Genomic DNA, 25,390 nt, shown 5'->3' with positions numbered 1-25,390 from the left:
AGTAAACACTACAGAGACATGAGAGAGTAAACACTACAGAAACACAGAGACATGAGAGAGTAAACACTACAGAGAGATGAGAGACATGAGAGAGTAAACACTACAGAAACACAGAGACATGAGAGAGTAAACACTACAGAGACATGAGAGAGTAGACACTACAGAGACATGAGAGAGTAGACACTACAGAGACATGAGAGAGTAGACACTACAGAGACACAGAGACATGAGAGAGTAAACACTACAGAAACACAGAGACATGAGAGAGTAGACACTACAGAAACACAGAGACATGAGAGAGTAAACACTACAGAGACACAGAGACATGAGAGAGTAAACACTACAGAGACAGGAGAAAGTAAACACTACAGAAACACAGAGACATGAGAGAGTAAATACTACAGAGACATGAGAGAGTAGACACTACAGAGACATGAGAGAGTAAACACTACAGAGACACAGAGACATGAGAGAGTAAACACTACAGAGACAGGAGAGAGTAGACACTACAGAAACACAGAGACATGAGAGAGTAAACACTACAGAGACAGGAGAAAGTAAACACTACAGAAACACAGAGACATGAGAGAGTAAACACTACAGAGACATGAGAGAGTAAACACTACAGAAACACAGAGACATGAGAGAGTAAACACTACAGAGACATGAGAGACATGAGAGAGTAAACACTACAGAGACAGGAGAGAGTAGACACTACAGAAACACAGAGACATGAGAGAGTAAACACTACAGAGACATGAGAGACATGAGAGAGTAAACACTACAGAGACAGGAGAGAGTAGACACTACAGAAACACAGAGACATGAGAGAGTAAACACTACAGAGACAGGAGAAAGTAAACACTACAGAAACACAGAGACATGAGAGAGTAAACACTACAGAGACATGAGAGAGTAGACACTACAGAGACATGAGAGAGTAAACACTACAGAGACACAGAGACATGAGAGAGTAAACACTACAGAGACATGAGAGAGTAAACACTCCAGAGACATGAGAGAGTAAACACTACAGAGACACAGAGACATGAGAGAGTAAACACTATAGAAACACAGAGACATGAGAGAGTAAACACTACAGAGACATGAGAGAGTAAACACTACAGAGACATGAGAGACATGAGAGAGTAAACTACAGAGACAGGAGAGAGTAGACACTACAGAAACACAGAGACATGAGAGAGTAAACACTACAGAAACACAGAGACATGAGAGAGTAAACACTACAGAGACATGAGAGACATGAGAGAGTAAACACTACAGAGACAGGAGAGAGTAGACACTACAGAAACACAGAGACATGAGAGAGTAAACACTACAGAGACATGAGAGAGTAGACACTACAGAGACATGAGAGACATGAGAGAGTAAACACTACAGAGACATGAGAGAGTAGACACTACAGAGACATGAGAGAGTAAACACTACAGAGACATGAGAGAGTAAACACTACAGAAACACAGAGACATGAGAGAGTAAACACTACAGAGACATGAGAGAGTAAACACTACAGAAACACAGAGACATGAGAGAGTAAACACTACAGAGAGATGAGAGACATGAGAGAGTAAACACTACAGAAACACAGAGACATGAGAGAGTAAACACTACAGAGACATGAGAGAGTAGACACTACAGAGACATGAGAGAGTAGACACTACAGAGACATGAGAGAGTAGACACTACAGAGACACAGAGACATGAGAGAGTAAACACTACAGAAACACAGAGACATGAGAGAGTAGACACTACAGAAACACAGAGACATGAGAGAGTAAACACTACAGAGACACAGAGACATGAGAGAGTAAACACTACAGAGACAGGAGAAAGTAAACACTACAGAAACACAGAGACATGAGAGAGTAAATACTACAGAGACATGAGAGAGTAGACACTACAGAGACATGAGAGAGTAAACACTACAGAGACACAGAGACATGAGAGAGTAAACACTACAGAGACAGGAGAGAGTAGACACTACAGAAACACAGAGACATGAGAGAGTAAACACTACAGAGACAGGAGAAAGTAAACACTACAGAAACACAGAGACATGAGAGAGTAAACACTACAGAGACATGAGAGAGTAAACACTACAGAAACACAGAGACATGAGAGAGTAAACACTACAGAGACATGAGAGACATGAGAGAGTAAACACTACAGAGACAGGAGAGAGTAGACACTACAGAAACACAGAGACATGAGAGAGTAAACACTACAGAGACATGAGAGACATGAGAGAGTAAACACTACAGAGACAGGAGAGAGTAGACACTACAGAAACACAGAGACATGAGAGAGTAAACACTACAGAGACAGGAGAAAGTAAACACTACAGAAACACAGAGACATGAGAGAGTAAACACTACAGAGACATGAGAGAGTAGACACTACAGAGACATGAGAGAGTAAACACTACAGAGACACAGAGACATGAGAGAGTAAACACTACAGAGACATGAGAGAGTAAACACTCCAGAGACATGAGAGAGTAAACACTACAGAGACACAGAGACATGAGAGAGTAAACACTATAGAAACACAGAGACATGAGAGAGTAAACACTACAGAGACATGAGAGAGTAAACACTACAGAGACATGAGAGACATGAGAGAGTAAACTACAGAGACAGGAGAGAGTAGACACTACAGAAACACAGAGACATGAGAGAGTAAACACTACAGAGACATGAGAGAGTAAACACTACAGAGACATGAGAGAGTAAACACTACAGAGACACAGAGACATGAGAGAGTAAACACTACAGAGACATGAGAGAGTAAACACTACAGAAACACAGAGACATGAGAGAGTAAACACTACAGAGAGATGAGAGACATGAGAGAGTAAACACTACAGAGACAGGAGAGAGTAGACACTACAGAAACACAGAGACATGAGAGAGTAAACACTACAGAGACATGAGAGAGTAGACACTACAGAGACATGAGAGAGTAAACACTACAGAGACACAGAGACATGAGAGAGTAAACACTACAGAAACACAGAGACATGAGAGAGTAGACACTACAGAGACATGAGAGAGTAGACACTACAGAGACACAGAGACATGAGAGAGTAGACACTACAGAAACACAGAGACATGAGAGAGTAAACACTACAGAAACACAGAGACATGAGAGAGTAGACACTACAGAGACAGGAGAGAGTAAACACTACAGAAGCACAGAGACATGAGAGAGTAAACACTACAGAAACACAGAGACATGAGACAGTAAACACTACAGAGACATGAGAGAGTAGACACTACAGAGACACAGAGACATGAGAGAGTAAACACTACAGAAACACAGAGACATGAGAGAGTAAACACTACAGAGACATGAGAGAGTACACACTACAGAAACACAGAGACATGAGAGAGTAAACACTACAGAAACACAGAGACATGAGAGAGTAGACACTACAGAGACATGAGAGACATGAGAGAGTAAACACTACAGAAACACAGAGACATGAGAGAGTAGACACTACAGAGACATGAGAGACATGAGAGAGTAAACACTACAGAAGCACAGAGACATGAGAGAGTAAACACTACAGAGACACAGAGACATGAGAGAGTAGACACTACAGAAACACAGACATGAGAGAGTAAACACTACAGAAACACAGAGACAGGAGAAAGTAAACACTACAGAGACATGAGAGAGTAAACACTACAGAGACACAGAGACAGGAGAAAGTAAACACTACAGAGACATGAGAGAGTAGACACTACAGAAACACAGAGACATGAGAGAGTAAACACTACAGAGACATGAGAGAGTAAACACTACAGAAACACAGAGACATGAGAGAGTAAACACTACAGAAACACAGACATGAGACAGTAAACACTACAGAAACACAGAGACATGAGAGAGTAAACACTACAGAGACATGAGAGACATGAGAGAGTAAACACTACAGAGACAGGAGAGAGTAGACACTACAGAAACACAGAGACATGAGAGAGTAAACACTACAGAGACATGAGAGAGTAGACACTACAGAGACATGAGAGACATGAGAGAGTAAACACTACAGAGACATGAGAGAGTAGACACTACAGAGACATGAGAGAGTAAACACTACAGAGACATGAGAGAGTAAACACTACAGAAACACAGAGACATGAGAGAGTAAACACTACAGAGACATGAGAGAGTAAACACTACAGAAACACAGAGACATGAGAGAGTAAACACTACAGAGAGATGAGAGACATGAGAGAGTAAACACTACAGAAACACAGAGACATGAGAGAGTAAACACTACAGAGACATGAGAGAGTAGACACTACAGAGACATGAGAGAGTAGACACTACAGAGACATGAGAGAGTAGACACTACAGAGACACAGAGACATGAGAGAGTAAACACTACAGAAACACAGAGACATGAGAGAGTAGACACTACAGAAACACAGAGACATGAGAGAGTAAACACTACAGAGACACAGAGACATGAGAGAGTAAACACTACAGAGACAGGAGAAAGTAAACACTACAGAAACACAGAGACATGAGAGAGTAAATACTACAGAGACATGAGAGAGTAGACACTACAGAGACATGAGAGAGTAAACACTACAGAGACACAGAGACATGAGAGAGTAAACACTACAGAGACAGGAGAGAGTAGACACTACAGAAACACAGAGACATGAGAGAGTAAACACTACAGAGACAGGAGAAAGTAAACACTACAGAAACACAGAGACATGAGAGAGTAAACACTACAGAGACATGAGAGAGTAAACACTACAGAAACACAGAGACATGAGAGAGTAAACACTACAGAGACATGAGAGACATGAGAGAGTAAACACTACAGAGACAGGAGAGAGTAGACACTACAGAAACACAGAGACATGAGAGAGTAAACACTACAGAGACATGAGAGACATGAGAGAGTAAACACTACAGAGACAGGAGAGAGTAGACACTACAGAAACACAGAGACATGAGAGAGTAAACACTACAGAGACAGGAGAAAGTAAACACTACAGAAACACAGAGACATGAGAGAGTAAACACTACAGAGACATGAGAGAGTAGACACTACAGAGACATGAGAGAGTAAACACTACAGAGACACAGAGACATGAGAGAGTAAACACTACAGAGACATGAGAGAGTAAACACTCCAGAGACATGAGAGAGTAAACACTACAGAGACACAGAGACATGAGAGAGTAAACACTATAGAAACACAGAGACATGAGAGAGTAAACACTACAGAGACATGAGAGAGTAAACACTACAGAGACATGAGAGACATGAGAGAGTAAACTACAGAGACAGGAGAGAGTAGACACTACAGAAACACAGAGACATGAGAGAGTAAACACTACAGAGACATGAGAGAGTAAACACTACAGAGACATGAGAGAGTAAACACTACAGAGACACAGAGACATGAGAGAGTAAACACTACAGAGACATGAGAGAGTAAACACTACAGAAACACAGAGACATGAGAGAGTAAACACTACAGAGAGATGAGAGACATGAGAGAGTAAACACTACAGAGACAGGAGAGAGTAGACACTACAGAAACACAGAGACATGAGAGAGTAAACACTACAGAGACATGAGAGAGTAGACACTACAGAGACATGAGAGAGTAAACACTACAGAGACACAGAGACATGAGAGAGTAAACACTACAGAAACACAGAGACATGAGAGAGTAGACACTACAGAGACATGAGAGAGTAGACACTACAGAGACACAGAGACATGAGAGAGTAGACACTACAGAAACACAGAGACATGAGAGAGTAAACACTACAGAAACACAGAGACATGAGAGAGTAGACACTACAGAGACAGGAGAGAGTAAACACTACAGAAGCACAGAGACATGAGAGAGTAAACACTACAGAAACACAGAGACATGAGACAGTAAACACTACAGAGACATGAGAGAGTAGACACTACAGAGACACAGAGACATGAGAGAGTAAACACTACAGAAACACAGAGACATGAGAGAGTAAACACTACAGAGACATGAGAGAGTAGACACTACAGAAACACAGAGACATGAGAGAGTAAACACTACAGAAACACAGAGACATGAGAGAGTAGACACTACAGAGACATGAGAGACATGAGAGAGTAAACACTACAGAAACACAGAGACATGAGAGAGTAGACACTACAGAGACATGAGAGACATGAGAGAGTAAACACTACAGAAGCACAGAGACATGAGAGAGTAAACACTACAGAGACACAGAGACATGAGAGAGTAGACACTACAGAAACACAGACATGAGAGAGTAAACACTACAGAAACACAGAGACAGGAGAAAGTAAACACTACAGAGACATGAGAGAGTAAACACTACAGAGACACAGAGACAGGAGAAAGTAAACACTACAGAGACATGAGAGAGTAGACACTACAGAAACACAGAGACATGAGAGAGTAAACACTACAGAGACATGAGAGAGTAAACACTACAGAAACACAGAGACATGAGAGAGTAAACACTACAGAAACACAGAGACATGAGAGAGTAAACACTACAGAGACATGAGAGAGTAAACACTACAGAAACACAGAGACATGAGAGAGTAAACACTACAGAAACACAAAGACATGAGAGAGTAAACACTACAGAGACATGAGAGAGTAAACACTACAGAAACACAGAGACATGAGAGAGTAAACACTACAGAGACATGAGAGAGTAGACACTACAGAAACATGAGAGAGGAGACACTACAGAGACATGAGAGAGTAAACACTACAGAGACATGAGAGAGTAAACACTACAGAGACATGAGATAGTAAACACTACAGAAACATGAGAGACATGAGAGAGTAAACACTACAGAGACATGAGAGAGTAGACACTACAGAAACACAGAGACATGAGAGAGTAAACACTACAGAGACATGAGAGAGTAAACACTACAGAGACATGAGAGACATGAGAGAGTAAACACTACATAGACATGAGAGACATGAGAGAGTAAACACTACAGAGACAGGAGAGAGTAGACACTACAGAAACACAGAGACATGAGAGAGTAAACACTACAGAAACACAGAGACATGAGAGAGTAAACACTACAGAGACATGAGAGACATGAGAGAGTAGACACTACAGAAACACAGAGACATGAGAGAGTAAACACTACAGAGACATGAGAGAGTAAACACTACAGAAACACAGAGACATGAGAGAGTAAACACTACAGAAACACAGAGACATGAGAGAGTAAACACTACAGAGACATGAGAGAGTAGACACTACAGAGACATGAGAGAGTAGACACTACAGAAACACAGAGACATGAGAGAGTAAACACTACAGAAACACAGAGACATGAGAGAGTAAACACTACAGAAACACAAAGACATGAGAGAGTAAACACTACAGAGACATGAGAGAGTAAACACTACAGAAACACAGAGACATGAGAGAGTAAACACTACAGAGACATGAGAGAGTAAACACTACAGAGACATGAGAGAGTAAACACTACAGAGACATGAGAGAGTAAACACTACAGAAACACAGAGACATGAGAGAGTAAACACTACAGACACATGAGAGACATGAGAGAGTAAACACTACAGAGACATGAGAGAGTAGACACTACAGAAACACAGAGACATGAGAGAGTAAACACTACAGAGACATGAGAGAGTAAACACTACAGAGACATGAGAGACATGAGAGAGTAAACACTACAGAGACATGAGAGACATGAGAGAGTAAACACTACAGAGACAGGAGAGAGTAGACACTACAGAAACACAGAGACATGAGAGAGTAAACACTACAGAAACACAGAGACATGAGAGAGTAAACACTACAGAGACATGAGAGACATGAGAGAGTAGACACTACAGAAACACAGAGACATGAGAGAGTAAACACTACAGAGACAGGAGAGACATGAGAGAGTAAACACTACAGAAACACAGAGACATGAGAGAGTAGACACTACAGAAAAACAGAGACATGAGAGAGTAAACACTACAGAGACATGAGAGAGTAAACACTACAGAAAAACAGAGACATGAGAGAGTAAACACTACAGAAACACAGACATGAGACAGTAAACACTACAGAAACACAGAGACATGAGAGAGTAAACACTACAGAAACACGGAGACATGAGAGAGTAAACACTACAGAAACATGAGAGAGTAGACACTACAGAAACATGAGTGTAAACACTACAGAGACATGAGAGAGTAAACACTACAGAAACACAGAGACATGAGAGAGTAAACACTACAGAAACACAGAGACATGAGAGAGTAAACACTACAGAGACATGAGAGAGTAAACACTACAGAAACACAGAGACATGAGAGAGTAAACACTACAGAAACACAGAGACATGAGAGAGTAAACACTACAGAGACATGAGAGAGTAAACACTACAGAAACACAGAGACATGAGAGAGTAAACACTACAGAGACATGAGAGTGTAAACACTACAGAAACATGAGAGTGTAAACACTACAGAGACATGAGAGAGTAAACACTACAGAGACATGAGAGAGTAAACACTACAGAGACATGAGAGTGTAAACACTACAGAGACATGAGAGAGTTTAATGTCAGATACCAGGTCAATAAGTGACTGATACAGTTTAATGTCAGATACCAGGTCTATAAGTGATTGATGGTAAATTGATGCAGTTTAATGTTAGATAAACCTACCTGCTGAACAGTAGAGTTGCCTCCATTGAGGACAGCGATCCCCAGCTTCAGAGTAGAGGCCACCATGGGACCCATCTCACCTGGTGGGGAATACAACACCTTTATACTGGGTATAGTACCATCTCACCTGGTGGGGAATACAACACCTTTATACTGGGTATAGTACCATCTCACCTGGGTATAGTACCATCTCACCTGGTGGGGAATACAACACCTTTATACTGGGTATAGTACCATCTCACCTGGTGGAGAATACAACACCTTTATACTGGGTATAGTACCATCTCACCTGGTGGGGAATACAACACCTTTATACTGGGTATAGTACTATCTCACTTGGTGGGGAATAAAACACCTTTATACTGGGTATAGTACCATCTCACCTGGTGGGGAATACAACACCTTTATACTGGGTATAGTACCATCTCACCTGGTGGGGAATACAACACCTTTACACTGGGTATAGTACCATCTCACCTGGTGGGGAATACAACACCTTTACACTGGGTATAGTACCATCTCACCTGGTGGGGAATACAACACCTTTACACTGGGTATAGTACCATCTCACCTGGTGGAGAATACAACACCTTTACACTGGGTATAGTACCATCTCACCTGGTGGAGAATACAACACCTTTATACTGGGTATAGTACCATCTCACCTGGTGGGGAATACAACACCTTTATACTGGGTATAGTACCATCTCACCTGGTGGAGAATACAACACCTTTACACTGGGTATAGTACCATCTCACCTGGTGGGGAATACAACACCTTTATACTGGGTATAGTACCATCTCACCTGGTGGAGAATACAACACCTTTATACTGGGTATAGTACCATCTCACCTGGTGGGGAATACAACACCTTTACACTGGGTATAGTACCATCTCACCTGGTGGAGAATACAACACCTTTACACTGGGTATAGTACCATCTCACCTGGTGGGGAATACAACACCTTTATACTGGGTATAGTACCATCTCACCTGGTGGGGAATACAACACCTTTACACTGGGTATAGTACCATCTCACCTGGTGGGGAATACAACACCTTTATACTGGGTATAGTACCATCTCACCTGGTGGAGAATACAACACCTTTACACTGGGTATAGTACCATCTCACCTGGTGGGGAATACAACACTTTTACACTTGGTATAGTACCATCTCACCTGGTGGGGAATACAACACCTTTATACTGGGTATAGTACCATCTCACCTGGTGGGGAATACAACACCTTTATACTGGGTATAGTACCATCTCACCTGGTGGAGAATACAACACCTTTACACTGGGTATAGTACCATCTCACCTGGTGGGGAATGCAACACCTTTACACTGGGTATAGTACCATCTCACCTCGTGGGGAATACAACACCTTTACACTGGGTATAGTACCATCTCACCTGGTGGGGAATACAACACCTTTATACTGGGTGTAGTACCATCTCACCTGGTGGAGAATACAACACATTTACACTGGGTATAGTACCATCTCACCTGGTGGAGAATACAACACCTTTATACTGGGTATAGTACCATCTCACCTGGTGGAGAATACAACACCTTTACACTGGGTATAGTACCATCTCACCTGGTGGAGAATCCAACACCTTTATACTGGGTATAGTACCATCTCACCTGGTGGGGAATACAACACCTTTACACTGGGTATAGTACCATCTCACCTGGTGGAGAATACAACACCTTTACACTGGGTTTAGTACCATCTCACCTGGTGGGGAATACAACACCTTTACACTGGGTATAGTACCATCTCACCTGGTGGAGAATACAACACCTTTACACTGGGTATAGTACCATCTCACCTGGTGGGGAATACAACACCTTTATACTGGGTATAGTACCATCTCACCTGGTGGAGAATACAACACCTTTATACTGGGTATAGTACCATCTCACCTGGTGGAGAATACAACACCTTTACACTGGGTATAGTACCATCTCACCTGGTGGGGAATACAACACCTTTATACTGGGTATAGTACCATCTCACCTGGTGGAGAATACAACACCTTTACACTGGGTATAGTACCATCTCACCTGGTGGAGAATACAACACCTTTATACTGGGTATAGTACCATCTCACCTGGTGGGGAATACAACACCTTTACACTGGGTATAGTACCATCTCACCTGGTGGAGAATACAACACCTTTACACTGGGTATAGTACCATCTCACCTGGTGGGGAATACAACACCTTTACACTGGGTATAGTACCATCTCACCTGGTGGGGAATACAACACCTTTACACTGGGTATAGTACCATCTCACCTGGTGGGGAATACAACACCTTTATACTGGGTATAGTACCATCTCACCTGGTGGGGAATACAACACCTTTACACTGGGTATAGTACCATCTCACCTGGTGGGGAATACAACACCTTTATACTGGGTATAGTACCATCTCACCTGGTGGGGAATACAACACCTTTACACTGGGTATAGTACCATCTCACCTGGTGGGGAATACAACACCTTTATACTGGGTATAGTACCATCTCACCTGGTGGGGAATACAACACCTTTATACTGGGTATAGTACCATCTCACCTGGTGGGGAATACAACACCTTCATACTGGGTATAGTACCATCTCACCTGGTGGGGAATACAACACCTTTACACTGGGTATAGTACCATCTCACCTGGTGGAGAATACAACACCTTTACACTGGGTATAGTACCATCTCACCTGGTGGGGAATACAACACCTTTACACTGGGTATAGTACCATCTCACCTGGTGCAGAATACAACACCTTTACACTGGGTATAGTACCATCTCACCTGGTGGGGAATACAACACCTTTATACTGGGTATAGTACCATCTCACCTGGTGGGGAATACAACACATTTACACTGGGTATAGTACCATCTCACCTGGTGGAGAATACAACACCTTTATACTGGGTATAGTACCATCTCACCTGGTGGGGAATACAACACCTTTACACTGGGTATAGTACCATCTCACCTGGTGGGGAATACAACACCTTTATACTGGGTATAGTACCATCTCACCTGGTGGGGAATACAACACCTTTACACTGGGTATAGTACCATCTCACCTGGTGGGGAATACAACACCTTTATACTGGGTATAGTACCATCTCACCTGGTGGGGAATACAACACCTTTATACTGGGTATAGTACCATCTCACCTGGTGGGGAATACAACACCTTCATACTGGGTATAGTACCATCTCACCTGGTGGGGAATACAACACCTTTACACTGGGTATAGTACCATCTCACCTGGTGGAGAATACAACACCTTTATACTGGGTATAGTACCATCTCACCTGGTGGAGAATACAACACCTTTACACTGGGTATAGTACCATCTCACCTGGTGGGGAATACAACACCTTCATACTGGGTATAGTACCATCTCACCTGGTGGGGAATACAACACCTTTACACTGGGTATAGTACCATCTCACCTGGTGGAGAATACAACACCTTTATACTGGGTATAGTACCATCTCACCTGGTGGAGAATACAACACCTTTACACTGGGTATAGTACCATCTCACCTGGTGGAGAATACAACACCTTTATACTGGGTATAGTACCATCTCACCTGGTGGAGAATACAACACCTTTACACTGGGTATAGTACCATCTCACCTGGTGGAGAATACGACACCTTTATACTGGGTATAGTACCATCTCACCTGGTGGGGAATACAACACCTTTACACTGGGTATAGTACCATCTCACCTGGTGGAGAATACAACACCTTTACACTGGGTATAGTACCATCTCACCTGGTGGGGAATACAACACCTTTATACTGGGTATAGTACCATCTCACCTGGTGGAGAATACAACACCTTTACACTGGGTATAGTACCATCTCACCTGGTGGGGAATACAACACCTTTATACTGGGTATAGTACCATCTCACCTGGTGGAGAATACAACACCTTTACACTGGGTATAGTACCATCTCACCTGGTGGGGAATACAACACCTTTACACTGGGTATAGTACCATCTCACCTGGTGGAGAATACAACACCTTTACACTGGGTATAGTACCATCTCACCTGGTGGGGAATACAACACCTTTACACTGGGTATAGTACCATCTCACCTGGTGCAGAACACAACACCTTTACACTGGGTATAGTACCATCTCACCTGGTGGGGAATACAACACCTTTATACTGGGTATAGTACCATCTCACCTGGTGGGGAATACAACACCTTTACACTGGGTATAGTACCATCTCACCTGGTGGAGAATACAACACCTTTATACTGGGTATAGTACCATCTCACCTGGTGGGGAATACAACACCTTTACACTGGGTATAGTACCATCTCACCTGGTGGGGAATACAACACCTTTATACTGGGTATAGTACCATCTCACCTGGTGGGGAATACAACACCTTTACACTGGGTATAGTACCATCTCCCCTGGTGGGGAATACAACACCTTTATACTGGGTATAGTACCATCTCACCTGGTGGGGAATACAACACCTTTACACTGGGTATAGTACCATCTCACCTGGTGGGGAATACAACACCTTTATACTGGGTATAGTACCATCTCACCTGGTGGGGAATACAACACCTTTATACTGGGTATAGTACCATCTCACCTGGTAGGGAATACAACACCTTTATACTGGGTATAGTACCATCTCACCTGGTGGGGAATACAACACCTTTATACTGGGTATAGTACCATCTCACCTGGTGGGGAATACAACACCTTTATACTGGGTATAGTACCATCTCACCTGGTGGAGAATACAACACCTTTACACTGGGTATAGTACGCCACTGTCTTTTTCCTGTTGGTTTTTATTTCTTTACTTATCTATTGTTCACCTATTACCTATTTTTTTACTTAAAAACTGCACTGTTGGTTAAGGGCCTGTAAGTAAGCATTTCACTGTAAGGTCTATTACACCTGTTGTATTCGGCATTTCACTGTAAGGTCTACTACACCTGTTGTATTCAGCATTTCAATTTAAGGTCTACTACACCTGTTGTATTCAGCATTTCACTGTAAGGTCTACCTACACCTGTTGTATTCAGCATTTCACTGTAAGGTCTACTACACCTGTTGTATTCAGCATTTCACTGTAAGGTCTACCTACACCTGTTGTATTCAGCATTTCACTGTAAGGTCTACTACACCTGTTGTATTCGGCATTTCACTGTAAGGTCTACTACACCTGTTGTATTCAGCATTTCAATTTAAGGTCTACTACACCTGTTGTATTCAGCATTTCACTGTAAGGTCTACCTACACCTGTTGTATTCAGCATTTCACTGTAAGGTCTACTACACCTGTTGTATTCAGCATTTCACTGTAAGGTCTACCTACACCTGTTGTATTCAGCATTTCACTGTAAGGTCTACTACACCTGTTGTATTCAGCATTTCACTGTAAGGTCTACTACACCTGTTGTATTCAGCATTTCACTGTAAGGTCTACTACACCTGTTGTATTCAGCAGTTCACTGTAAGGTCTACTACACCTGTTGTATTCAGCATTTCACTGTAAGGTCTACTACACCTGTTGTATTCGGCATTTCACTGTAAGATCTACTACACCTGTTGTATTCAGCATTTCACTGTGAGGTCTACTACACCTGTTGTATTCAGCATTTCACTGTAAGGTCTACTACACCTGTTGTATTCAGCATTTCACTGTGAGGTCTACTACACCTGTTGTATTCAGCATTTCACTGTAAGGTCTACTACACCTGTTGTATTCAGCATTTCACTGTAAGGTCTACTACACCTGTTGTATTCAGCATTTCACCCTGAGGTCTACTACACCTGTTGTATTCAGCATTTCACTGTAAGGTCTACTAGACCTGTTGTATTCAGCATTTCACTGTAAGGTCTACTACACCTGTTGTATTCAGCATTTCACTGTAAGGTCTACTACACCTGTTGTATTCAGCATCTCACTGTAAGGTCTACTACACCTGTTGTATTCAGCATTTCACTGTGAGGTCTACTACACCTGTTGTATTCAGCATTTCACTGTGAGGTCTACTACACCTGTTGTATTCAGCATTTCACTGTAAGGTCTACTACACCTGTTGTATTCAGCATTTCACTGTGAGGTCTACTACACCTGTTGTATTCAGCATTTCACTGTAAGGTCTACTACACCTGTTGTATTCAGCATTTCACTGTGAGGTCTACTACACCTGTTGTATTCAGCATTTCACTGTAAGGTCTACTACACCTGTTGTATTCAGCATTTCACTGTAAGGTCTACTACACCTGTTGTATTCAGCATTTCACTGTGAGGTCTACTACACCTGTTGTATTCAGCATTTCACTGTGAGGTCTACTACACCTGTTGTATTCAGCATTTCACTGTAAGGTCTACTACACCTGTTGTATTCAGCATTTCACTGTGAGGTCTACTACACCTGTTGTATTCAGCATTTCACTGTAAGGTCTACTACACCTGTTGTATTCAGCATTTCACTGTGAGGTCTACACCTGTTGTATTCAGCATTTCACTGTAAGGTCTACTACACCTGTTGTATTCAACATTTCACTGTAAGGTCTACTACACCTGTTGTATTCAGCATTTCACTGTGATGTCTACTACACCTGTTGTATTCAGCATTTCACGGTAAGGTCTACTACACCTGTTGTATTTGGCATTTCACTGTGAGGTCTACAACACCTTTTGTATTCAGCAGTTCACTGTGAGGTCTACTACACCTGTTGTATTCAGCAGTTGACTGTCAGGTCTACTACACCTGTTGTATTCAGCATTTCACTGTAAGGTCTACTACACCTGTTGTATTCAGCATTTCACTGTGAGGTCTACTACACCTGTTGTATTCAGCATTTCACTGTAAGGTCTACTACACCTGTTGTATTCAGCATTTCACTGTAAGGTCTACTACACCTGTTGTATTCAGCATTTCACCCTGAGGTCTACTACACCTGTTGTATTCAGCATTTCACTGTAAGGTCTACTAGACCTGTTGTATTCAGCATTTCACTGTAAGGTCTACTACACCTGTTGTATTCAGCATTTCACTGTAAGGTCTACTACACCTGTTGTATTCAGCATTTCACTGTAAGGTCTACTACACCTGTTGTATTCAGCATCTCACTGTAAGGTCTACTACACCTGTTGTATTCAGCATTTCACTGTAAGGTCTACTACACCTGTTGTATTCAGCATTTCACTGTGAGGTCTACTACACCTGTTGTATTCAGCATTTCACTGTGAGGTCTACTACACCTGTTGTATTCAGCATTTCACTGTAAGGTCTACTACACCTGTTGTATTCAGCATTTCACTGTGAGGTCTACTACACCTGTTGTATTCAGCATTTCACTGTAAGGTCTACTACACCTGTTGTATTCAGCATTTCACTGTGAGGTCTACTACACCTGTTGTATTCAGCATTTCACTGTAAGGTCTACTACACCTGTTGTATTCAGCATTTCACTGTAAGGTCTACTACACCTGTTGTATTCAGCATTTCACTGTGAGGTCTACTACACCTGTTGTATTCAGCATTTCACTGTGAGGTCTACTACACCTGTTGTATTCAGCATTTCACTGTAAGGTCTACTACACCTGTTGTATTCAGCATTTCACTGTGAGGTCTACTACACCTGTTGTATTCAGCATTTCACTGTAAGGTCTACTACACCTGTTGTATTCAGCATTTCACTGTGAGGTCTACACCTGTTGTATTCAGCATTTCACTGTAAGGTCTACTACACCTGTTGTATTCAACATTTCACTGTAAGGTCTACTACACCTGTTGTATTCAGCATTTCACTGTGATGTCTACTACACCTGTTGTATTCAGCATTTCACGGTAAGGTCTACTACACCTGTTGTATTTGGCATTTCACTGTGAGGTCTACTACACCTTTTGTATTCAGCAGTTCACTGTGAGGTCTACTACACCTGTTGTATTCAGCAGTTCACTGTCAGGTCTACTACACCTGTTGTATTCGTCATTTCACTGTAAGGTCTACTACACCTGTTGTATTCAGCATTTCACTGTAAGGTCTACTACACCTGTTGTATTCAGCATTTCACTTCGATGTCTACTACACCTGTTGTATTCAGCATTTCACTGTGAGGTCTACTACACCTGTTGTATTCAGCATTTCACTGTAAGGTCTACTACATCTGTTGTATTCAGCATTTCACTGTAAGGTCTACTACACCTGTTATATTCAGCATTTCACTGTGAGGTCTACTACACCTGTTGTATTCAGCATTTCACTGTAAGGTCTACTACACCTGTTGTATTCAGCATTTCACTGTGAGGTCTACTACACCTGTTGTATTCAGCATTTCACTGTGAGGTCTACTACACCTGTTGTATTCAGCATTTCACTGTGATGTCTACTACACCTGTTGTATTCAGCATTTCACTGTAAGGTCTACTACACCTGTTGTATTCAGCATTTCACTGTGAGGTCTACTACACCTGTTGTATTCAGCATTTCACTGTAAGGTCTACTACACCTGTTGTATTCAGCATTTCACTGTAAGGTCTACTACACCTGTTGTATTCAGCATTTCACTGTAAGGTCTACTACACCTGTTGTATTCAGCATTTCACTGTAAGGTCTACTACACCTGTTGTATTCAGCAGTTCACTGTAAGGTCTACTACACCTGTTGTATTCAGCATTTCACTGTAAGGTCTACTACACCTGTTGTATTCGGCATTTCACTGTAAGATCTACTACACCTGTTGTATTCAGCATTTCACTGTGAGGTCTACTACACCTGTTGTATTCAGCATTTCACTGTAAGGTCTACTACACCTGTTGTATTCAGCATTTCACTGTGAGGTCTACTACACCTGTTGTATTCAGCATTTCACTGTAAGGTCTACTACACCTGTTGTATTCAGCATTTCACCCTGAGGTCTACTACACCTGTTGTATTCAGCATTTCACTGTAAGGTCTACTACACCTGTTGTATTCAGCATTTCACTGTAAGGTCTACTACACCTGTTGTATTCAGCATTTCACTGTGAGGTCTACTACACCTGTTGTATTCAGCATTTCACTGTGAGGTCTACTACACCTGTTGTATTCAGCATTTCACTGTGAGGTCTACTACACATGTTGTATTCAGCATTTCACTGTGAGGTCTACTACACCTGTTGTATTCAGCATTTCACTGTGAGGTCTACTACACCTGTTGTATTCAGCATTTCACTGTAAGGTCTACTACACCTGTTGTATTCAGCATCTCACTGTAAGGTCTACTACACCTGTTGTATTCAGCATTTCACTGTAAGGTCTACTACACCTGTTGTATTCAGCATTTCACTGTGAGGTCTACTACACCTGTTGTATTCAGCATTTCACTGTGAGGTCTACTACACCTGTTGTATTCAGCATTTCACTGTAAGGTCTACTACACCTGTTGTATTCAGCATTTCACTGTGAGGTCTACTACACCTGTTGTATTCAGCATTTCACTGTAAGGTCTACTACACCTGTTGTATTTGGCTTTTCACTGTGAGGTCTACTACACCTTTTATATTCAGCAGTTCACTGTGAGGTCTACTACACCTGTTGTATTCAGCAGTTCACTGTCAGGTCTACTACACCTGTTGTATTCGTCATTTCACTGTAAGGTCTACTACACCTGTTGTATTCAGCATTTCACTGTAAGGTCTACTACACCTGTTGTATTCAGCATTTCACTGTGATGTCTACTACACCTGTTGTATTCAGCATTTCACTGTGAGGTCTACTACACCTGTTGTATTCAGCATTTCACTGTAAGGTCTACTACACCTGTTGTATTCAGCAGTTCACTGTAAGGTCTACTACACCTGTTGTATTCGTCATTTCACTGTAAGGTCTACTACACCTGTTGTATTCGGCATTTCACTGTAAGGTCTACTACACCTGTTGTATTCAGCAGTTCACTGTGAGGTCTACCTACACCTGTTGTATTCAGCATTTCACTGTAAGGTCTACTACACCTGTTGTATTCAGCATTTCACTGTGAGGTCTACTACACCTGTTGTATTCAGCATTTCACTGTAAGGTCTACCACACCTGTTGTATTCAGCATTTCACTGTGAGGTCTACACCTGTTGTATTCAGCATTTCACTGTGAGGTCTAATACACCTGTTGTATTCGGCATTTCACTGTAAGGTCTACTACATCTGTTGTATTCAGCATTTCACTGTAAGGTCTACTACACCTGTTGTATTCAGCATTTCACTGTAAGGTCTACACCTGTTGTATTCAGCATTTCACTGTAAGGTCTACTACACCTGTTGTATTCAGCATTTCACTGTGAGGTCTACTACACCTGTTGTATTCAGCATTTCACTGTGAGGTCTACTACACCTGTTGTATTCAGCATTTCACTGTGAGGTCTACTACACCTGTTGTATTCAGCATTTCACTGTAAGGTCTACTACACCTGTTGTATTCAGCAGTTCACTGTAAGGTCTACTACACCTGTTGTATTCAGCATTTCACTGTAAGGTCTACTACACCTGTTGTATTCAGCATTTCACTGTGAGGTCTACTACACCTGTTGTATTCAGCATTTCACTGTAAGGTCTACTACACCTGTTGTATTCAGCATTTCACTGTAAGGTCTACTACACCTGTTGTATTCAGCATTTCACTGTGAGGTCTACTACACCTGTTGTATTCAGCATTTCACTGTGAGGTCTACTACACCTGTTGTATTCCGCAGTTCACTGTGAGGTCTACTACACCTGTTGTATTCAGCATTTCACTGTGAGGTCTACTACACCTGTTGTATTTAGCATTTCACTGTAAGGTCTACTACACCTGTGGTATTCAGCAGTTCACTGTAAGGTCTACACCTGTTGTATTCAGCATTTCACTGTAAGGTCTACTACACCTGTTGTATTCGGCAGTTCACTGTAAGGTCTACTACAGCTGTTGTATTTGGCACACGTGACAAATACACTTTGATACGGTACGTCACAATGTAGCTACCTACCTACTGTGGACAGATCTCTGCTTTATTGTGAGAGTTATGGTCACTAAGATGTCCAATGTATTCATCATCACATGGCTGCTCTTTCCATGACAGACTGACCAGGTGAATCCAGGTGAAAAGCTACGATCCCTTATTGATGCCACTTGTTAAATCCACTTCAATCAGTGTAGATGAAGGGGAGGAGACAGGTTAAAGAAGGATTTTTAAGCCTTGAGACAATTGAGACTTTGATATTGTATGTGTACCGTTCAGAGGGTGAAAGGTCAAGACTAAATATTTAAGTGCCCTTTGAACGGGGTATGGTGGTAGGTGCCAGGGGCACCGTTTGGTGTCAAGAACTGCAACGTTGCTGGGTTTTTCACACTTTGTAGAGTCCATGCCCCGACGAATTGAGGCTGTTCTGAGGGCCGAAAGGTGGGTGGGTGGGGGGGGGGGGGGGGGGGGGGGGTGCAGCAACTCAATATTAGGAAGGTGTTCCTAATGTTTTGTCCACTCAGTGTACATCCTGTTCATCCATTCTACTCAGAGAGCTTACCTTTGCTGGCGCTGATAGTCTGCAGCACCATCTCCGCAGCACCACGGTCGTGTAACCTGGCCTGCTGATATAACAGCTTCTGTTTCTCCATCTCTTTTTCCTGCAGGAGGGAGGAAGAGGAGGAGGAGAGAGACCTGAGAGACTGCACCTTCCTGTCCTATCAGACCACCGTGCGCCCATCGGGCTATAAGACACTCAACGCCACCCTGGAGGTGAAGACTTACTTCCTGTACCAGGTTCAAGACAACCTTTCCCTAGGTGTTTTCTATGAACGTCTCTCAAATTGAATTCAGGAGGATTTCACCAGTGCTAATAATGCCTGATGAGGACTAATGTATTACAATATTGCAACTCGTAACCACAGGGCCCCATTGGCTGGTTAAGACTACAGAGGGCTTGGAGCTGGATGGGAGCAGGCAGTCTGTCTGTGTGTTAGTACAGTGTGTTGGTACAGTGAGGTGGTCTGTAAGCTCAGTGCTGAGGGACATGAGACAGATAGACAACGGGGGGGGGGGACAGTGTCATGTCTCCAGCACACCCACTGAAACAGTGACAACAGAGGAAACCAAACAGCAGCAACAACTCTGCCCGACTGAGGGAACAGCGCGGCAGGGAGCGCTATAGGGGCCCAGGCTTGGCTGCTTCCCCGCTTTCCATCTGAGCTACAGCAGAAGAACACAAGGGGATGGAAGAGCTCGGGAAAAGCAAGATGGCCGCTCTCCTAATGTTGGCCTTTTTTTTTTTCTAGTGTTGAAAAAAAAAACAGGTAGTGAGAGGGTCGGGATGAACGATATGAATGAAGAACCTTCAAAAGAAACGTGAAAACAGAAATACTGGAAAAGAAACAAGATGCAAAATCAACAGAGACAGTTGTTTTGAGAACTTTGTTACCAGAGATTCTTCCTCCTTCTTGGCAATTTTGTTGCTTAAACCTTTGCTTATATCACGCTGGGGAGACAGAATGGCATCACATTTCACAGTGCACGGATCCCCGCTATACTCAGAAAATAGAAAAACTGATGGCGTAATAAGGACAGGATGTCTGAGTGGTTCTTAGGAACAGCCGTGAGCAGCCCACTGAAAGCCATGCTGATTAACATCATCAGTGTTTTAATGGGTGTCGCTGCTCTGTAGCTGGATGATATCAGGGTGTCGCTGCTCTGTAGCTGGATGATATCAGTGTGTCGCTGCTCTGTAGCTGGATGATATCAGTGTGTTTGCTGCTCTGTAGCTGGATGATATCAGTGTGTCGCTGCTCTGTAGCTGGATGATATCAGTGTGTCGCTGCTCTGTAGCTGGATGATATCAGTGTGTTTGCTGCTCTGTAGCTGGATGATATCAGTGTGTTTGCTGCTCTGTAGCTGGATGATATCAGTGTGTCGCTGCTCTGTAGCTGGATGATATCAGTGTGTCGCTGCTCTGTAGCTGGATGATATCAGTGTGTTGCTGCTCTGTAGCTGGATGATATCAGTGTGTCGCTGCTCTGTAGCTGGATGATATCAGTGTGTCGCTGCTCTGTAGCTGGATGATATCAGTGTGTCGCTGCTCTGTAGCTGGATGATATCAGGGTGTCGCTGCTCTGTAGCTGGATGATATCAGGGTGTCGCTGCTCTGTAGCTGGATGATATCAGGGTGTCGCTGCTCTGTAGCTGGATGATATCAGTGTGTCGCTGCTCTGTAGCTGGACGATATCAGTGTGTCGCTGCTCTGTAGCTGGATGATATCAGTGTGTCGCTGCTCTGTAGCTGGATGATATCAGGGTGTCGCTGCTCTGTAGCTGGATGATATCAGTGTGTCGCTGCTCTGTAGCTGGATGATATCAGTGTGTCGCTGCTCTGTAGCTGGATGATATCAGTGTGTCGCTGCTCTGTAGCTGGATGATATCAGGGTGTCGCTGCTCTGTAGCTGGATGATATCAGGGTGTCGCTGCTCTGTAGCTGGATGATATCAGTGTGTCGCTGCTCTGTAGCTGGATGATATCAGTGTGTCGCTGCTCTGTAGCTGGACGATATCAGTGTGTCGCTGCTCTGTAGCTGGATGATATCAGGGTGTCGCTGCTCTGTAGCTGGATGATATCAGTGTGTCGCTGCTCTGTAGCTGGATGATATCAGGGTGTCGCTGCTCTGTAGCTGGATGATATCAGTGTGTTTGCTGCTCTGTAGCTGGATGATATCAGTGTGTCGCTGCTCTGTAGCTGGATGATATCAGTGTGTCGCTGCTCTGTAGCTGGATGATATCAGGGTGTCGCTGCTCTGTAGCTGGATGATATCAGTGTGTCGCTGCTCTGTAGCTGGATGATATCAGTGTGTCGCTGCTCTGTAGCTGGATGATCACAAAAAACACACGAGAGGGAAAAAAATATAGATGTACACTATGTTCCAGAGATTATAACAGGGGCTCCAGAGTGGCGCAGGGGTCTAAGGCACTGCATCTCAGTGCTACAGGCGTCATTACAGACGCCCCTGGTTCGATTCCAGGATGTATCAGAAACCGGCCGTGTTTGGGAGTCCCATAGGGCGACGCACAATTGGCCCAGCGTCGTCCGGGTTTGGCCGGGGGTAGGCCGTCATTGTAAATAAAAATGTGTTCTTAACTGACTTGCCTAGTTAAATAAAGGTTAAATGAATCAAATAAAAAATGTTGTCAATCTATGGTAAATTACACCAGAGATGAGACATATCATTATCGTCTGACTGGTACTCCAATTTGAGATCCACAAGTCTCCCATTAATGTCATTGAACGATGTGTGAGAAAGTTTGAATTACACAAGATTGTGTCAACTCAGAGATGACGTGCCATCTCTTCTGGGGTTCTTCTGGGGTCATTATCTCAACAGAGAAGACTATATGCCATCTCTTCAGGGGTCAATATCTCAACAGAGTAGACTCTATGTGCCATCTCTTCAGGGGTCATTATCTCAACAGAGAAGACTCTACATGCCATCTCTTCAGGGGTCATTATCTCAACAGAGAAGACTCTACATGCCGTCTCTTCAGGGGTCAATATCTCAACAGAGAAGACTCTAGTTGCCATCTCTTCAGGGGTCAATATCTCAACAGAGAAGACTCTACATGCCGTCTCTTCAGGGGTCATTATCTCAACAGAGAAGACTACATGCCATCTCTTCAAGGGTCATTATCTCAACAGAGAAGACTCTAGTTGCCATCTCTTCAGGGGTCATTATCTCAACAGAGAAGACTCTAGTTTCCATCTCTTAATGGGTCATTATCTCAACAGAGAAGACTCTACATGCCGTCTCTTCAGGGGTCATTATCTCAACAGAGAAGACTCTACATGCCGTCTCTTCAGGGGTCAATATCTCAACAGAGAAGACTCTAGTTGCCATCTCTTCAGGGGTCAATATCTCAACAGAGAAGACTCTACATGCCGTCTCTTCAGGGGTCATTATCTCAACAGAGAAGACTCTACATGCCATCTCTTCAAGGGTCATTATCTCAACAGAGAAGACTCTAGTTGCCATCTCTTCAGGGGTCATTATCTCAACAGAGAAGACTCTAGTTTCCATCTCCTAATGGGTCATTATCTCAACAGAGAAGACTCTAGTTGCAATCTCTTCAGGGGTCATTATCTCAACAGAGAAGACTCTACATGCCATCTCTTCAGGGGTCATTATCTCAACAGAGAAGACTCTACATGCCATCTCTTCAGGGGTCATTATCTCAACAGAGAAGACTCTACATGCCATCTCTTCAGGGGTCATTATCTCAACAGAGAAGACTCTAGTTTCCATCTCTTCATGGGTCATTATCTCAACAGAAAATACTCTAGTTTCCATCTCTTCAGGGGTCATTATCTCAACAGAGAAGACTCTAGTTGCCATCTCTTCAGGGGTCAATATCTCAACAGAGAAGACTCTAGTTGCCATCTCTTCAGGGGTCAATATCTCAACAGAGAAGACTCTACATGCCATCTCTTCAGGGGTCATTATCTCAACAGAGAAGACTCTAGTTGCCATCTCTTCAGGGGTCATTATCTCAACAGAGAAGACTCTAGTTTCCATCTCTTCAGGGGTCATTATCTCAACAGAGAAGACTCTACATGCCATCTCTTCAGGGGTCATTATCTCAACAGAGAAGACTCTAGTTTCCATCTCTTCATGGGTCATTATCTCAACAGAAAATACTCTAGTTTCCATCTCTTCAGGGGTCATTTAAAAGCTGCCTGCAAGCCATGGGAAAGGAAATAACCCACATTTTAAAAGACGTCACCCTCTTTTTAAAATGCTTCTGGGGAGGGATGGGCAAAAGTTACATGGGTTGGACTTTGTTCAAGAGAAGACACCTACTTCAAAACTCTTCACCTCCTCTCCATCCTCATCCTCTTCATCATGACAGCTCTGGTGGAGAAATGGATGATACAGAAAGAGAAAGAATTCATAACCAATCAATCAACCAAGTGATCGGGCCAATCAAATAATTAATCAATCAACCAATGAAGTGATAGGACCAATCAAGTAATTGATGAATCAATTAAAAAAAAAAAAACATAATGGATTATGACGTAAGACCACTCTGAATACAAGAGGTACCTTAGCCATAATGTCAGCATAGGCCATGTAGAGAATGTCCTCTTCCAGCTTACTGCAACACACAGTAGATAAGGTCATTATTATTGTTCCATACCTAGTAGTAGAATTAGGAAGCTTCTAGAACATCATGTAGAACATCAGATCCCCTTCCACTGTAATAGAAGTGTCACTACTACCAGTATCAGTTACAGTCCTGGTATGACTACGGTTTTATACCACCAGGTAGAGAGTATGATGTATTATATAGAAAGTGTTACAGTCCTGGTATGACTACAGTCTACTAGGACCAGCTACAGAGCAGAGATACCCAACACTATAAAGGAAACATTACTAGAATCACTATTAGTTACAGTCCTGGTATGACTATAGTTTACTAGGACCAGCTACAGAGCAGAGATACCTACCACTATAAAGGAAACATTACTAGCATCACTATTAGTTACAGTCCTGGTATGACTACAGTCTACTAGGACCAGCTACAGAGCAGAGATACCCACCACTATAAAGGAAACATTACTAGCATCACTATTAGTTACAGTCCTG

At 42.7% G+C, this 25,390-nt stretch overlaps 1 protein-coding gene across 1 annotated transcript in view; it reads right to left on the bottom strand.

Moving 5' to 3' along the window:
• Positions 1-25,390, bottom strand: part of LOC129843404 (ryanodine receptor 2-like) — a gene marked incomplete at its 5' end in the record, with an annotated part of 131,407 nt that overhangs the window by 57,554 nt on the left and 48,463 nt on the right. Inside the window, 4 exon segments of the mRNA XM_055912113.1 lie at positions 8,731-8,810; positions 20,298-20,397; positions 24,605-24,655; positions 24,848-24,899. Of these exon segments, the coding sequence (XP_055768088.1) occupies positions 8,731-8,810; positions 20,298-20,397; positions 24,605-24,655; positions 24,848-24,899 (283 nt within the window).

Source organism: Salvelinus fontinalis, unplaced genomic scaffold, assembly GCF_029448725.1.
Source record: "Salvelinus fontinalis isolate EN_2023a unplaced genomic scaffold, ASM2944872v1 scaffold_0131, whole genome shotgun sequence".
NCBI lineage: Eukaryota > Metazoa > Chordata > Actinopteri > Salmoniformes > Salmonidae > Salvelinus > Salvelinus fontinalis.
This window is presented reverse-complemented; position numbering and strand designations above follow the sequence as displayed.